This window comes from Vanellus vanellus (genome assembly GCF_965231255.1).
Source record: "Vanellus vanellus genome assembly, chromosome: 6".
Taxonomy (NCBI): domain Eukaryota; kingdom Metazoa; phylum Chordata; class Aves; order Charadriiformes; family Charadriidae; genus Vanellus; species Vanellus vanellus.
In genome coordinates this window covers 31,119,275-31,135,034 of record NC_138911.1, presented here as the reverse complement: position 1 = coordinate 31,135,034, position 15,760 = coordinate 31,119,275, and the positions used below count along the sequence as shown (strand labels likewise).

General features: G+C 36.9%; 1 protein-coding gene across 1 annotated transcript in view; it reads left to right on the top strand.

The window, feature by feature from the left end:
* UBR1 (ubiquitin protein ligase E3 component n-recognin 1) overlaps nt 1–15,760 on the top strand; it is a 72,359-nt gene that overhangs the window by 2,835 nt on the left and 53,764 nt on the right. Inside the window, 3 exon segments of the mRNA XM_082484978.1 lie at nt 10,617–10,873; nt 12,751–12,829; nt 14,971–15,081. Of these exon segments, the coding sequence (XP_082341104.1) occupies nt 10,617–10,873; nt 12,751–12,829; nt 14,971–15,081 (447 nt within the window).

The following is a 15,760-nucleotide window of genomic DNA, read 5'->3' as shown; positions in this document are numbered from 1 at the left end:
ATCACCTTTTTCATGGCTTTGGGTCCTGTTGGTTGCAGTGCAGCATCATGTCTGGCTGCATGACTAGTAAACCTTCCCAGAGCACAGGGTGCATGATGCAGTGATTATCTGATTCTGCAGGTGTCAGCCTGGAATGGATGGTGATGACTCAGGTAATGACTCGGGTAATAAACTCTTCTGCACCCAGCCCAACTAGTTTGTTTCTTCTGTGCACTTAACTCCAACTCTTCAGGTTGGATGAGTGTGGTTGGAAATACCTGAGTTGGTGATTCACTGTGTTAGCTGAAGTCAGGTCCCGTCTCTACCCTCTTTTTCTCTCTATAGTGGCTGTATTACTTCCTGAGCTGAGCTGCTCTGAAGGTGAGAGGGCTGAATTTGGGCTGCACTGGCACTGACCTGGCAGTAAACCCTGTCTACCAAACTTAAGTTTAGTTTCTTTTCTTTCCCAACAGCGTCTGCAGTTTTCTTGGCTGACTGATGGGCTGGACTTGGCTTGTCTAGTAGTTGGCTAGCAGGCATTGCCGGTGGCCTAATAAAAGCCTGCTTTGCAAGCTGGATCCAGCCTTTTGGTTGTTTGTCCATCTGTATTCTAAACAAATTCCAGTTTGACTCCTGCCTGCTTTGGTGGCTGCTATTTGGAATACACAAGCAGGTTTTAGATATTAAAATATTTCAAAGATTTTAATTTATACTAAATCTTCAAATTTTGATGTATGTGTATCTTCTCAGTAATATTTGTGAAGAAAAGGCATTTTTTCAGAAGTCTCATCTTTTGTCATTAGGCAATACTCATATACGAAAGTATGGATGTAAGTGGGGTAGTGGTGTGCAAGAAGAGAAACACTTTGTTATTAGGGTATTTCTTTTAAAGGCAGGAAAATAACTTGGTTTTGAATTTTAATCTCGGAAAGCAAAACATGATGTAGGTGCTTGTGCATTCCAAGTTATTTCAGATTTTGTTTTGTGTCATTCAATGCTATTATACTGTTGAGAAAATGCATATGAGAAGCCTTACTTCTGTAGCTGTGTTGTAATCAAGTAGTCATGTGGAGAGGATGTTCATATTCATATGTGGGTTATTTAATGAGATTAATGAAATCTCAGTCGGGCATCTTATTTTGGCATTGTAGTGACTTCTTCTAGTTTTAAATGTAGCCTCTTCTGAACTGAATTAACATGCTTAGACCAGATGACATGTCTATATAATTTTACACCAGTTTATATTAAGCTAAATTAGTTTAAATTTTATCTTTACGTAAACCAGCATATCCTTTTGTGTAAGCAAGCCCTGAATTGCTTATAGTCAAAGCTACTGTTTTTAGAACAGTGCGGTGTATTAGCAGAACACTGTATACTGTACACTTGTATCAGTGTCCAAGAAGTGGAGTCCATGAAGTTGCAACAGGGAACTGGAGTAATTTTTGTGGCTTTTGTTAGTGCAGAAGTAAACTGCAATTGTGAAGGTATCTGTCAGCTTTGCTCAAGCCCACATAAAACGCACAAATTATGGTTGCTGTAATTCTGCTATAATATTGTTACAGTGCTGCAAGAGGCATGTGGCTCCAGGAGAATGTAGCTGCAAGTGGATGTTCCTGATAGCATGCAACTGTTTAAGTGTCTTCAAGATCTCAGAGCAGTAGAGTTGGCTTTGTTGTGTAAGGGAAAGCATTTGGGAGATGCAGAGTTAGTACTAGATACAGATAGATTCAACTGAATTTTATTACACATTAATTCACTGCAAAATTAGACTACCTATACAATGGATCTTAAAATTAATGATAATTGGAAAATTGGGTGGGTGCAAGACAAGTTTGAATATGCAGGCATTAATACAAAAACCGAGTATAAACAAATGTCACGGGGTTGTTTGTTTGTTTGTTTTAAACATAACTATGCCAAATTAATGAATTACTACTTTATGAATACTCACTGTATCTGTGATTGTTGAAGTGCAGTCTGGTGCTAAGAGATCTGATAAAAATTCTGTTTCCTCAAGGGTAGGTGACCACAGCATGGATGTAAAGGATCAGACAAGGAAAGAATCAAAGCGTTTCCTTTGTTTCTTTAGAAACAAAATAAAAAGGATCTGTCAAATAAATAGTCAGTACTTAAAGTCTCGCAAGAATACTACAAATAACTTTGCAAAGGTGATGTTTTTGCTATTTTTCTAGAGAGAATGACTATTTTTGCAAAATATCTATTTTGTATATTGTTTTGCTTTAATACCTGATGCTGAATTCCTGTGTCCTGTAGTGTTGACGTGTTAATTGTATATTGCTATCTACCTAATGCAGTTTTGACCAAAAAAATTGGAACATGAAAGGTGTTTAGCTTGCATGCCTCAAAGACTTGAGAATTATAGACTTTCTGGCTACTTTGTTTTGCCTGTTGAACCTATTTAGTAGTATTCTGCTAATTTTGTAGCATATTCAGGTTAGAGTGTCCAGTTGGTAGGCAGTATAGTATCTATAGCATGGCAGAGAGAGAACTACAGGTAATGATTTCACTTGAAACGTCTCCTTGAGTACCTGTTTGCATCCAAGCACTTAAGCCTGTGGACTGAAGCTGCACTCTTGTGATTTTTGGAGATGAGTGTGATTTTAAAACTGACACCTGACCTGCAGTTTCAAAGAGGTTGCACAGTCTGGGTCTGGGCATTGTTTACCCTGAAGATGACATTAGTTTTAGCTGCCCAGCATCCAAACCAGTAACTGATGGTGCTGGTAGTTACGTTGGCTTCTTTGGTTGTCAGTGATTTGCTCTGGTTCAGCTAAACTGGTAGCTGTTGGAGACTACTGGAATCACGGTAGATTCTACTGTAGACAAAGCTGTAGTAGTCTGTGCTGTTACAAGTCTCATTCCCAGTGGGCAAACACCTGCATCATTAAAGCATCTTTTAACATTAATTGGCACCCTGCTTTGGCTTAGGGGCCAGAGTTTAAATGAATGTAGAGATCAAACAGTTCTTTTATGTCTTTAGGTCAGAGTTGATGTTTTGGTAGGACAATGTTAGACAGCCTTGAATGTTACTCGTGTTGTGCCAATAGAAAATAACTTTTGAAATCAAATTTGCTTCTTTCAAAAGGAGCAGACCAAAGTTTGGTACATGGCTGGTTACCAGCTATGTTATGTAAAGGAGCTGACATGTCAGAAAACAGATATTTTGTAATTGAGTTCTAAACAGTCATCTCTTAAGCTTAGATTCTCTAATAAAGCATTAGCTATACTTTGTCAGAGAATGTGAAACAGATCATGAACAACTACATAATGCTTATGTGACAAAAAGCTAGAGTAAGCTTCTATTTTAACTCTCTGAACTGTGTCCCTCCTGAGATAGTAGAATTTGTGCTCCTAAAAAAAAAAATTCAGCTTGATTTAAGGCAGGGAAGAATGAATGTGCTAATTAATTCCTAGTGCTTATTTTTGAAGCTTTTTCTTTGGGGAATATATATCTTTGAGGTTGAAATAGATTGCCTTGTCTCCTTGTTATTTTTAGTAAAAATAACGCCTAGGTGTTTTGCACTGCAGTTAGATCTTATTTTCAGTGCATTAGAAAAACAATAATTTTAAACCAAAATAAACAGAAGGAAAAACTGAACTAAAAATTTAAAGGCAGAGCCTTACATTAGTTCTGTAATCTTTTGAAATTTGCTTTCTAAAGAAATTTTAACTATTCTGCATACTTATCAAAACTTCTGCATGTTTATCCTTTGAAAAAAATCTTTTAAGGTTGCTCAATTGGACAGAGAATATCAGAATAAAAGTTCTCTGGGATCTGTTGTCCTGCTAATTTCTGTTTAACCAGTAACAACTATTCTGTGCATTAAAGTAAAGCAGCCTTTTGCACTTGGTAGTTATGTTGAATGGCATCTGCTTGAAATCAGTATGTCCCCAGCATTTTATATATTTACTTTTTAAAATTCTGCTTCTACCAGGTGTTTTGACAGGCAGCTGAGCTTGTGTTGCCACCTCATGCTTGACTGATTTATGTCATGTACAAACTGAGCTTTTTTACTACTTCATTAAACTGGAATATTGAACCAGATACAGGTTTTAGTTTGTGCTACTGGGATTGTCTATTCCTTCATAATTTGTTATTTAATGTTTATAAATATTAACATTCCTTCTTTTCACTGATTACATTTATGTATATTTCTAAAAATATAGTCTTGAAATTTATGCAGTCACTTTTGCGCTAAAAGATCAGTGTGTCAATCAGTGCAGTTAAAGTAGAGCTGCTTTTTATAGTATTGCCTAATGCGAACTGTTTGAAAACACTTTAGCATTCAAACAGGACTGTACTTTGAATGTAAATCAAAATCTGTCATGGAAGCAATGGCTACTGAATTAATGTATGTAATAAACCTGTTGCAATAATAAAGAAAATCTGTCATGGTGGTCAGAAGTCTCATTTGATGCTTAACCTACAGGTGAAAAGTGATTCCCCCCCCCCTCCCCCCCCCCTTTTTTTTCCATGTATAATTACTTAGCTCTCATTGCTATTATTATTTTCAGCATTCACAAATGAATGTGTTTGTGAATGACAACTTTGGATATGTTGTATATATCAGTAACAGATATGTTGCTGTTTTTATAGCAGCATTTGTAGGCAAATATAATTCTTCATCCTCTGACCTTTTCTGACGTGATGCTTATTTAAAGGGTTTGGAAAAAGCCTGCAAACTGTCCTTTTAGATGTAGGAGAAAACTCTGTGTTTGCTTACGCATGGGAAGAAATATTAGTCGTCTGTTCCCACAGAGGAGGATGTGTTTCCATGCAAGAGGTTATCTCCTAATGATTCTTTCTCAAGTGGTATTGCGAGGTACCACTTCTGTAGTCATATTCTTCTGAAGGGTCTTTAAAGATTATAGATTACTGCTTTTGTTATACAGAACAAATCAAAAGTCTTGGACAAAATGGATGCTGTCTCTGCTTTTTTTGGCAAAACCACTTACGCTTGAGAAACATAGCTTTACAACTTCTGATTGCCTTCATTGCCCCTTTTCATGCAGTTTGAGAATGATTGTCATCTTAAAAAAGGAGAATGTGACAGGAATGGCTGATTAAAGGAAGAAAAATGATGAGGCTGTAGAAGGATAGAGGTATAAAGTATAAAAGAAGAGATAGGAGACAATGTGTGTCTCTTACACACGCTTTTCATTAGTGTCTATTTCTGAGTGTCACTTTTGTCTGCCATTTTCAGTGCCTGGGAATGCCCACTGGCATGGTGTGGATGGTGCTCCCTCCACGGGAAAGGTGGTGTGGTGGTGTGCTACTGCCATGATTACTCCTTGAGCTCATTCTGGTCATTGTTTGTGGTGGTTTTATTTCTGGGCCATACATATGTCTGTCTGGCCCATATGATGGTGTGGCTGTTTCTTCAGGTAACTTTAAAAAAAATGAGAAAATGAGGAAAAAAACCCTACCGGACAAACTTTAGTAAGGTTGCTAATCCAGATATTTAAAAGCATAGAAAATTCACAATTAAAATTTGAGGGTAAGACGTCATTTACTCCAAATGTATGTGGAAGTGGGTTTGTTTGTTTTGTTTTTTCTTTTTGAAATTCACTAATTTTCAGCTTGCAGCCCAAAAATATTTTCCAGTGGAGTAGTGTTGGCGGGAGTGGAGTGTATTCAGGCCTGCTTCCTCTGGGCTTTCCTCTGTTAGTTACAGACTTTGAGCCCTGGTGAGTAGGGTGGGAGCGCCCAGTGGGCTGTGGAGAGCTGACCAATAGTAGTATTTTAGTTATGTGATTATGCTTTTATCTTAATTGTGCTATCTTATGATCTCTGCCTCTTTCCGTACACTGTTTCAAATTCATTTTTCAGTGGCATCAAATTTGGAAAATGACTTAGTAGAGCTAAGTACTTAAGCTCTCTTAAGTAGAATTTACTCGTAGGAGAAATCGAAAGACTAATAGAAATTGAGAAAGGAGTAAGATTTCTCCTGGTGAAGGAATTTGAATCACAGAATGGTTGAGGCTGGAAAGGCCCTCTGGAGGTCATTCTATCCAAACTCCCTGCACAACCTAGAACAGGTTGCCCAGGACCATGTGCTGTTGTTGGCTTTTGAGTATGTCCAAGGATAGTGGCTCTGCAGCCTCTCAGGGCAGCCTGTGCCAGCGCTGGGCAGAAAGCTGCTGTGCAAACCCCATCTCTGCTTACAGCTGTCTTGCACAGCTCTTAAGCTTTTCTAGACTCCCAGCTCATCCTGTGCGTAGGATGGTTAGAACTTGATGATCATACAGTATTCTTCACCAGTCAATATATGGTCAATAAAGAAAAACAATTTATTAATTCATATGGCTTTCATATCTGTAGCAACTGAACACTTGACAGGTATGATGTGCTCAGGTAAAGAAGTGAGCGAGCAGAGGGGAGGTAGGACTGCTCAAAGTGTTAATCAAAGTATTCAAACCTGAATTTCAATATGTGTCTGTAAGGGGACCAAGCTAGCATTGGACAGTCAGTCTTATCTTATGGGTGTGCTTTATTTGGTAGCTTCTGCGTTTCTGATAATTTTGTGTGTAATTTTATACAGTTGAATATAGTATCCTAAACAGATTTTGACGCAAGGAATAAATTGCTTCTCCTAGGAGACACAGAGGGTATGGGATAGGTCTAAAGTTTAGCCTGGTGCGGCTTTTAGAAATACGAAAATGAATATTCTTGTTTCTCTTGTGAATATAATGGATATTTCCTGGGTGATGTATAGGTTGAGAATATAATTCGGTGTGTTTACCAGAAGGCAGCCAGCCTGCTTGAGAGAGTTCTCTCTCTTCCCTTCTCTCTTTCCCTACTTCCTTCTCTATGCAACATTTAAATAGAATTAAAAACTTTGCACAGGAATGCTTGAAATGCTTATGAGTTAGACTGTGTGAGAACCCATTCTGTGCTTCTGGCAGATTTTCAGGAAAGCTTAGCCCTGTGTTTCTTGAAGCTACGATGTGCTCTGTTCCAACAACACAGAAGCTAAACTTACATTGCCTCTTGGGAACACAGTTTATTGAGATGGAAGAGCTACAGACTGGGATTTTCTCGTGCTTTGGAAAGAGAGCTTGACAAGGCGTCACAGTCCCCCCCACCCCCATTTGAACAAATACAGTAATCAAATTGGGAGGGGAACTTGCCAAAGCTATAAGGAAGTATAGGTAAGTTAAAACAAAAAACCGAAAGCAAGTTATAGGAAGAAATATGTTTAAGGAGGAATGTTGAATTATGGAGGTTAGTTATGACAGGAATAATTTACTTCTGCTCGTCTTAAATCAGACATAAAAAATAAACATATATGATCAAGGAGTTCAGCTTTCAGTTACCTTTTACAGTTTTTCTGAGAACCCTAGCTAAATGTGATGTTTTTCTTTTTAAAGTGTTATTATGCAAGTATTTGAGAAATTTGGATTTAATTTCACTTGCTTTTTACAATTTGGTGTCTTTATGCCCTAAGTAAGCATAATTTGTATTAAAAAAATTGTTGCTAGGTAGTTGAAAACTTTGAACAAATTAAGTAAAATAAAACCGCAATCAGCTAATTTCTTTCCTTTTCCTTTTGTTCCTTAGCACTGTGAATACGTGAAAATAAATACATATCTGTATATTTGAATGCATGTATGTATACAGAATGCATATATATTACACGCATCTGTATGCTAAAGCTTTTATGACTGATATGGTAATCACAGTGGTGCTTACTGCTTGAGTAATAAATCTGTTCTTGATCTAGAATTTTTGTTAGTGTTGGATTTTAAATAAGTGGTTTCCATCACTTCATGGATGAATCTTCATTTTCAGATATTTGAGGATCAGTTGAATGCTTTCTGATTCAAGAAGTCTGGTTAGGCTGGTCAACTTGCACTTGTAAAATGAGGATATTCTAGGATGATTTGAGGACAAATTTGGTCTCCTGCTTGGGCACATTATGCATGGCTTCTCCTTTTCATCAGTCTGCCATGCATTTTCTTCCATAAAGTTGAGTTCACGGATCACCGTGGTAAATGAGGTAATGGACTAGCTAAGGGTAATGCTAAGGAAGATTGATGGCTAAAATATCAGTAGAAGCCTCAGGCTAAGACTAAACATATTAGAAGTGTAATATATCTTATTAAAACCATAAAGCAAGTGTTTAGATTGGCTACAACGTGGAACAAATCTCCTTTAACAGATTAGTTTTGGGTAATGGATATTATTGTTAATCTAGGCTGTTTCAACCTGATATCTCATTTCTATTTTTTCTGTTTAGATTTTGTATGCAGACAGTTTTCTGTACTTGTCTTTATTAGGTAGACATACAGTTTTTCAGAAAACAAATACATGATGTTTGCAGATGTGGCTTTCAGAGTACTGGGACTGCAGCACTTCAGGCTGCATTTGTTCTAGATAAATTTCTTTGTTCGGAGAACTGTAGTTCTAGGTAGTAAACTAGGGAGCTGTAGCCTTATAGATCTATTATTTAATCCCTTATTTCTGTCAATTTTATGGGGGCAATACATTGATTCAGTTGATGTAGGTTTCGTTTTAAGTCAGTGTTGAGGTTTAGGCTCAACCAGCCACCAGGCGAGCAACAGATGCTCCCTCCTACCCCTGTTCAAAGAGAGAAGCAGAGGAGGGAAAAAAAGACTTATGAGATTAGAAGGAACTAAACTACTTTAATGAAACATGAATAATAAAAGGGAAATAATGAAATATATACATGTCCTGTTTTGAGCGACACAGGACTAATTTCTCTTCTAATACTTGGAAAGGTTGCACTTTTAGAAGAACCTAGTGTCTGAATTTGTGAAAATATTTACTTCATAGCCAGCTATGGTGTGTGGGTTTCAAGGTCTCAGTGTTTTCGAGCTTCCCAGGTGCAGGGATGAGGAGGAGAAAGACCTGAGCACTTGACCGAAGCTGGCCAACAGGGTTATTTCATACCATGAACATCACATTCACTATAAATCAGAAAGTTTGCTGCGAAGTTCTCTCTCTTCCTTGATGGCTGCCATCCTGAGAACTTTGTGCCCTGGTGCTGGACCCCCAAGGCCTTCCTCTCCTCCTGAAGCCACAACGCTCACAGTGTCTGACATTTGCTGTCCACTGCTGGGAGTGCACAGCTTCCTACTGATGGAATTGGCTGAGTATAATCTTTGCATATTCTGTATTGGTATCAGGATCTATATTGGTTCTTTAGTGCTATTAATGTTAATTAGCTGTTCTTACTCTATTAAATCTATTTATACTTCAACTTCTGGGATTCCTTGTTTTTTCCCTATTCCCTTTCCTGGGTTGGGAGGGGTCATCAGGTGATAGAATGATTGTCCAAACAACAATAAATTGTTATGGCTTTCTCAAACCATAATGATACAAAACTGTATCAAGCTCTCAGGATGACAGTCATGTCACTGGCTGGCACTGGGGAAGTCCCAGACTGGATTCAGTGACAGATGGGAACTGGATTCCAGATTTGGATTCAGGATCAGGATTAAAGGCAGACAAACAGGCAGAGTCCTCCTCGGACTTGACCAGTGAAGAAAGAGGGCTGACCCTTTGGTCCATCATCTTTTATACTGACCATGAGGCAGATGGGATGGAATACCCTGTTGGTCAGTTTTGGGTCACCTGTCCTGTCTGCTCCTCCCCACAGGTGGGACCCCTCTACGCTTTTCCGCTTCCGACCCTCCAACAGGGCAAGTAACAAAGTTCGCTGCCCGTGGGTGTTGTAGCAATAAGTATAAGCAGAGCCTCCCTGCATACCATGCCTGGGCATCAGCTATAAACTTAGGTCTTATCACTCTGAGAGTGAACGGTGTCTGCACAATATGCTGTTAATTTCAGTAGTTAGAAGAGGCCTTGCTAAAAAGTAGTTACTGAACAAAATTGCTCATGTTTCAGTTTCTAAATAATGGGAATAATGTGAAAGAAAGAACATTCATACTTGAAGAACAGAAATAGAGCGATTGGAGAGAACTGTTCAGAGAACTAGAATAGTTGCAAGTGAAATTAGGGAAATGAGTACTTTTATAAATATAAAATATAAGTACCCTATAAATATAAAATAGCTTTTTAGTCTGGTTTCCCAAGGACATTAAGCTGATATAATCAGTTGAGCTTCTTTCTCCCTCAGTAACTGTTGAACCCTGATGACCAGTTTCATCAAGACTTTACTGAAGCATAACAATTTCAAAGACCATTAATCTGGTGCACATTTTGTGACTCTCGGGAGTCTAAGGAATGAATCCCAAACTTATTTCCCAGCTCAGACAGGGAAACCCGCTGCTGCTCTTCCCATTTGTCGGCAGCTGAACAGAGAGCGAGATTTGTGTATTGGCTGGCCTGTTGGTAAGCGTGTAGTTGAAAATTAATTAGTGTGCGGGTTACTCTACAGTAGCATAGAACTTGCCAACTCTTGCCTCGATGTGTTGTAGTACTTCAAAGGAACAGAGGTTATGGTGGTGGGTACTGAAAGGAAAATAGCAGAGAAATTCTTGGGAAACCATGGTTTCTTGGGTTTTATTGCTCGCAGAACTGACTTCTGATGTGGAAAAGAATTTTGGATTCCCAGTAGAAGTGCTTAATCCTATTTTCTTCAAATTTATTTATTCATTTATGTTTATACATGGGTGTGCTTCTCTTGCAGTGGTGCGATGAAAGATTCAACTTCCAAGCTACGTTTTTACAGTGCTTGGCAAAACACGTGCCAAATATTTACTCAGCTGAAATGGACCCCTTGCTGGAGAAACAAGAAGAAATGGTCCAGGCAGCAATATTATACCCCCTGGAATGTTATTTGTTTGGGGAAGACCCAGATATGTTCCTGGAGAAACTACAACAGAGTGGATCCTCCCAGCTCTGTGGGAAGGTGTTCAAAGGAGGGGAGACAACATACTCTTGCAGGTAAGGATGTAGGTATGTTATCATGAATGTTCCCATGTGAGATAATGCAGCAAAGTGGTTTGATAAAATTAGTTGCGCTGCTAACTAGGCATTGCTTGTGTCACCGGAGGTTTTTGCTTAACTGACAGTGGCATTTGTTTCACATTTCAAACCACTTTAGAGTGAGGAAAATTGCATACAAAAAGCGGGCTCTGGCAGGGAAATGGGGAAGGAAATGGAAAGGATAATAAAGGTACTGAAAGCCATTGGTTAAAAAGATGGGATGATAGGGTATGAGTATGGGGTCTGTACCTGAACTGAGGGAGAACAGGTATAAAAAGGTGTGTGCTCTATAGTACTTACCCTTTCAAAATCTGAAACAGGATCCAGCATTTCTGACCATCATCAGTCCTTTGCTTAAGCAATAGCTGCGTGACCAATGGTCATTTTCTCACCTTCTTTCTCATCCTGGAGTATATTAAAGATGGCAGCCCATTAGTTTGATAGAATTTATTTTATTAATTCGTATCAATATGAATGTATTAATATGAATAGTATGAATAATTATATATTAATATCAAAAAGCTAGAGGTCTTTGTGGTGGATGTAAAGATTGTAACTGTGGTGGCAATTCATTAGTATTAATATGGTGCTATTATCATAGTTTATTGTAGTTTTCAGTTTATTTTAAAAGCCTAGAAAATGTCATCAGAAACATCAAAAGACTATTATTGAGGATGAAGAATATTATTATAGCTAAAAAATCCAGCCTTTACAATTTAGGAAATGTTAATGAAACCTCTCTGTAAACTTTATGTTTATGATTAAAACCTTACAGTGTAATTCAATCACATACTCTTCAGCTTTTTCTAGGAATAAGTTAGGGTTGTGTATGAAAGGAAAATGGTCTTTGAAGAAGTCCTTAAGTGTTTACTAGAAAGTGTATCATGAACGTGACATTGGATTGTATGAAGAAAAAGGATGGTCAAGGCAGTTTAGTGCTGCTGTAACAGGAATAATTCTGTTCCTACTTCTGCAGAGTTCTCATATGATAGCAGGCAAAAAGACGATTTTTGGTAATAAATGAGTGAATTTCTGTAATGATAATTATAATCTAAAGATTGGAAAGGAAATTCATTCTGTAATCAGAATTACCACAGTATTCTAGACCTTCCACAGTAGTAAAGGAGACTTGAAGTAGATGTTGAACAATGGTATAAACCAAAAAACTTGTGAATGACAGGTGTTTAATACCATTTTGCATAGAATGAAACAGCATTTAAAGATTAAAAAAAAAGTGCCTGTATTTTAGGGGGAAAAAAAGCAATGCAAAAAAGCATATTTATGTGGAGCATAGAGAAAAATGCAATTAGATTGCCCCTGAGTGTAATTCTGGATTTTCAGGTATTTGAGTGCATGACTGAAACTGTTGGAATTAAATTTCAAAGTATATATTCTTTGGCTCATTTTGTAAAGAAATTCTCCTTAGATCTTCTAACTGTTTTAAAAGTTAGAAACATAATCTAGCAGAAGTGTAGGAAAAGTTTCATTAGCAAACTGGCCGCAGTTGTTGGAAACAATAATAAAGGTTACTTCAGAGTCATTGTGGTTTTTAATAGCTGCTTATCCTTAGCAAAAACAGAAATATGTTAGTGACAAGTTTTGAAAGTGGAAATCAAACATGTTTCTGATAGAATCTGATATAATAGGTTCAAGTACATGGTTCAAGCCTAACAAGATTGGCTTTCATCTTCGTTCTGTGACATGAAGTAACCGATGTTTTTATAATTCGGATCTGTTGTTAATCTCGAACTTTTTTCAGAACAGCATTTTCTTTTGTGCATGAAAATTCCATGTATTTGTTTTGGAAAGTTTTCCACTTACCATTTTTGTTGCAGAGACTGTGCAGTTGATCCAACTTGTGTACTCTGTATGGACTGCTTCCAGAATAGCATTCACAAGAACCACCGGTACAAGGTAGAGAAATTGTACTTGTAGCTTTAGAGGAAGATTTTTTTTTTTTTAGGATATAATAAACTGCATATAGACCATTAGTAATTTTTCATTAAAAAAAATAATCTGGGTTTTACTAATTATTTTAATTCTCTCTCATGTTTCTAACTATGGAAAACCTCTTTTAAGAATAGTAACTTTCTATCTCACTCAAGAGCCAAAGGTAAGAGAGTGTTTATGAATGCAGACATTGTTACTCTCTTTGGCAATATTACAGAAGTGTATGTCAGATCAAAAAGCTGTGACTGAAAATGACAGTCCTGTCCTGAGTCCCAGTCAGTACTGTTTGGAAATTGAGAATGAGTGTGAGTATACAAAGACTATTACTTCAGCAGTTACTGATGCAGTCTCTACATTTCCGCTCTGTTCCTCTGTTTAGATTTGCATAAACTACTCTGTGCTTAGTGTGGACTATGAAGAAGTTAAAATAAATGTTAGGCATCAATTTTTTATTGTGGAGATTGTTCTGTCTTTCTGATATCCTTTTGATTCTCTTGGAGCCAAATCTACATTATCTTTGAGAGATTCTCATGCTTTAATTAAAGAAGGATATTTCAAATAATTCTTAGCTAATTCACTGCTTAAACTGTCATCTACTGTTTCCTTCCCAGGCCCCCTTCTTTGCTTGCCCTCTTCACTGAGAACACTGAAATTTCAGCAGCCTTGGAAACAGAAATGGAAAACAACATATTAAGTGTGATTTTTAAAGCTGATCTAAACGCTGCAGAAAGCAAGAAAATGTACAGAAACATTATGTATTCAATTTAATTAACTTTCACAACCAAAAAGTGGGCTAGATTTTTATTGCAGATATTCCTCCTATTCATTGACGTGACAGCCATTGAAGAGATTTGTCTTACTTGTATTATAAATTAGTCATAAATCCCCTTTAAGTGGGTATGTTTCAATGAGAGATAGTTTGGAAGAATCTCAAAATTAACTGGCACTAAAATACAAAATTCTGCCCCTCTGTATAAGTCTTTGTATACTGATCTGAAAATGTATTGTAAATATTGATTCAAAGATATACAAAACTACTTAGATAATGCAAATATGCCTTCTATATGCATGTGCATGCACACACACAGTTTACACAGAGGTAAGATTAAAAAAAAGAAAACCAGGGAAAGAAGATAATAATGATTATAGAGAAGTTTGGAATTACAGCTGGGCTGAGAAGCTGTTGTCCTTTGCCTGTTTTTCAGTAACTTCAGGCAAAAATCAGCCATGGAAATAGGTAGTCAGATGGGAGCAGGTTTGCCGCATTTCCATTTTAAAGATGCGATCTACAGCATACAGATTATGCTCTTCATAGATCTATAGAATAATTTAGGTTGGAAGGGACCTAAGGAGGTCATCTAGTCCAACCTCCTGCTCCAAGCACATCTAATTAGTTCAGGTAATTTAAAAGTGTTTCAAGTAAATAACAAATTTTTGAATGTCTTTTTATTGGGTCAGTTAGTGTTTTTAAAATTACTTTACGATTGGAGATTTAGAGTAAACTAAGGATAATTATTTTTGCCTGAGTTTCATCTGAATTTTTTTCCAAAATGGTCAGAATTTGTAATACAAAGTTAAGGTTGCAAGAATGTATTTAGATGCTGATTATATCTTATTTTCTTTGATTAGAAGTGGAGGTACTACTATATGTCTGTTTAATATACACATATTCTTGTTTAGATTATTTTCAAACTTCACCAAATAATTTGTAAAGAAGGCATTAAGCACATTTGCCATAATTTTGCTCATAAACCCAGAAATTATTATTTTGCCTTTTATGAAGTGCTTATTGATCAGTCATAGGCTTTTTCACCTAGTTTCTAGGTAAATTTGCTTAAGACTTGCATACTTTTTTGCAGCGGCAACTGTATTTCCTCCTCTATTTTCTGCTCAAAAAGTTTACATTTTTCCCCCTGCTCCTCTGATGAGTCTCCTTTTATCTAAAAAAAGAAAAAAATGTTTTGATAAGTCCTTTGGTTATGCAGTGACTCTTGTATATTGTAAGTAGATATTTATACTTGTATTTGACTTAAATAATGCACACTTCTATTTTTCTCTTGCTTTTTATGTGCCTATTTCGTGACTGAAATACATGTTTTTTACAGATGCATAGCTCCACTGGAGGCGGATTTTGTGACTGTGGGGATACAGAGGCATGGAAGGCTGGACCACTGTGTACTAAACATGAGCCTGGAGCATCAGGTTCTGCAAAAGAAGTAAGAATATTGCTTAAAGTGAAAGAATAAATATTGTCTTTTTCTAGGAAGTGCTTATTCCTTTATATGGAAGTATGTATATTCATGTAGCAGGTCCAATTGAGTTGAACCAGGATTTCCTTGGTCAAGGGTGTTTGTTGGGGTCAAACATATATATTGGACACCCTTTGTCTCAAAAAAAAAAAAAAAAACAAACAAAAAAAAACACAAAACAAACAAAAAAAACCCAACGAAAAACCTAGAACAGTTCCATCTACCTGTCTTGTGCATTTTTGTCTTTGATTAGGAATTAAAATTGCAGTCTCTCACTCTTCTCTGTGCTATGTGTATTACTCAGTTCTTATTTACAAACAGTTGGTTTCCCAGTGTTTAGATGTTTAGATATAGTACTTGAATTTAATAATATTTTCTCTTTTCCTCATTACTGAACAATTTTTTTTTTTTGTCAGTTACTTCAGGTGTGTCATCTGTCACTATGACTACAGTTCCTGTGCTTTAACCTCAGGGTGTCTTAGGCTTATTGTACTTCATAAAGCAGTATATTAATGAGAAATATGCCATTTTATAAGTAGTTTTCAAAGAGAATGTAGGCACATCAGTTGCTTCAGGTAAAATTGTTTCTTCCGAGTCCTACATTCTACGATAATCAGGACAAAAAAACCCTTGCCATTTGCCATTG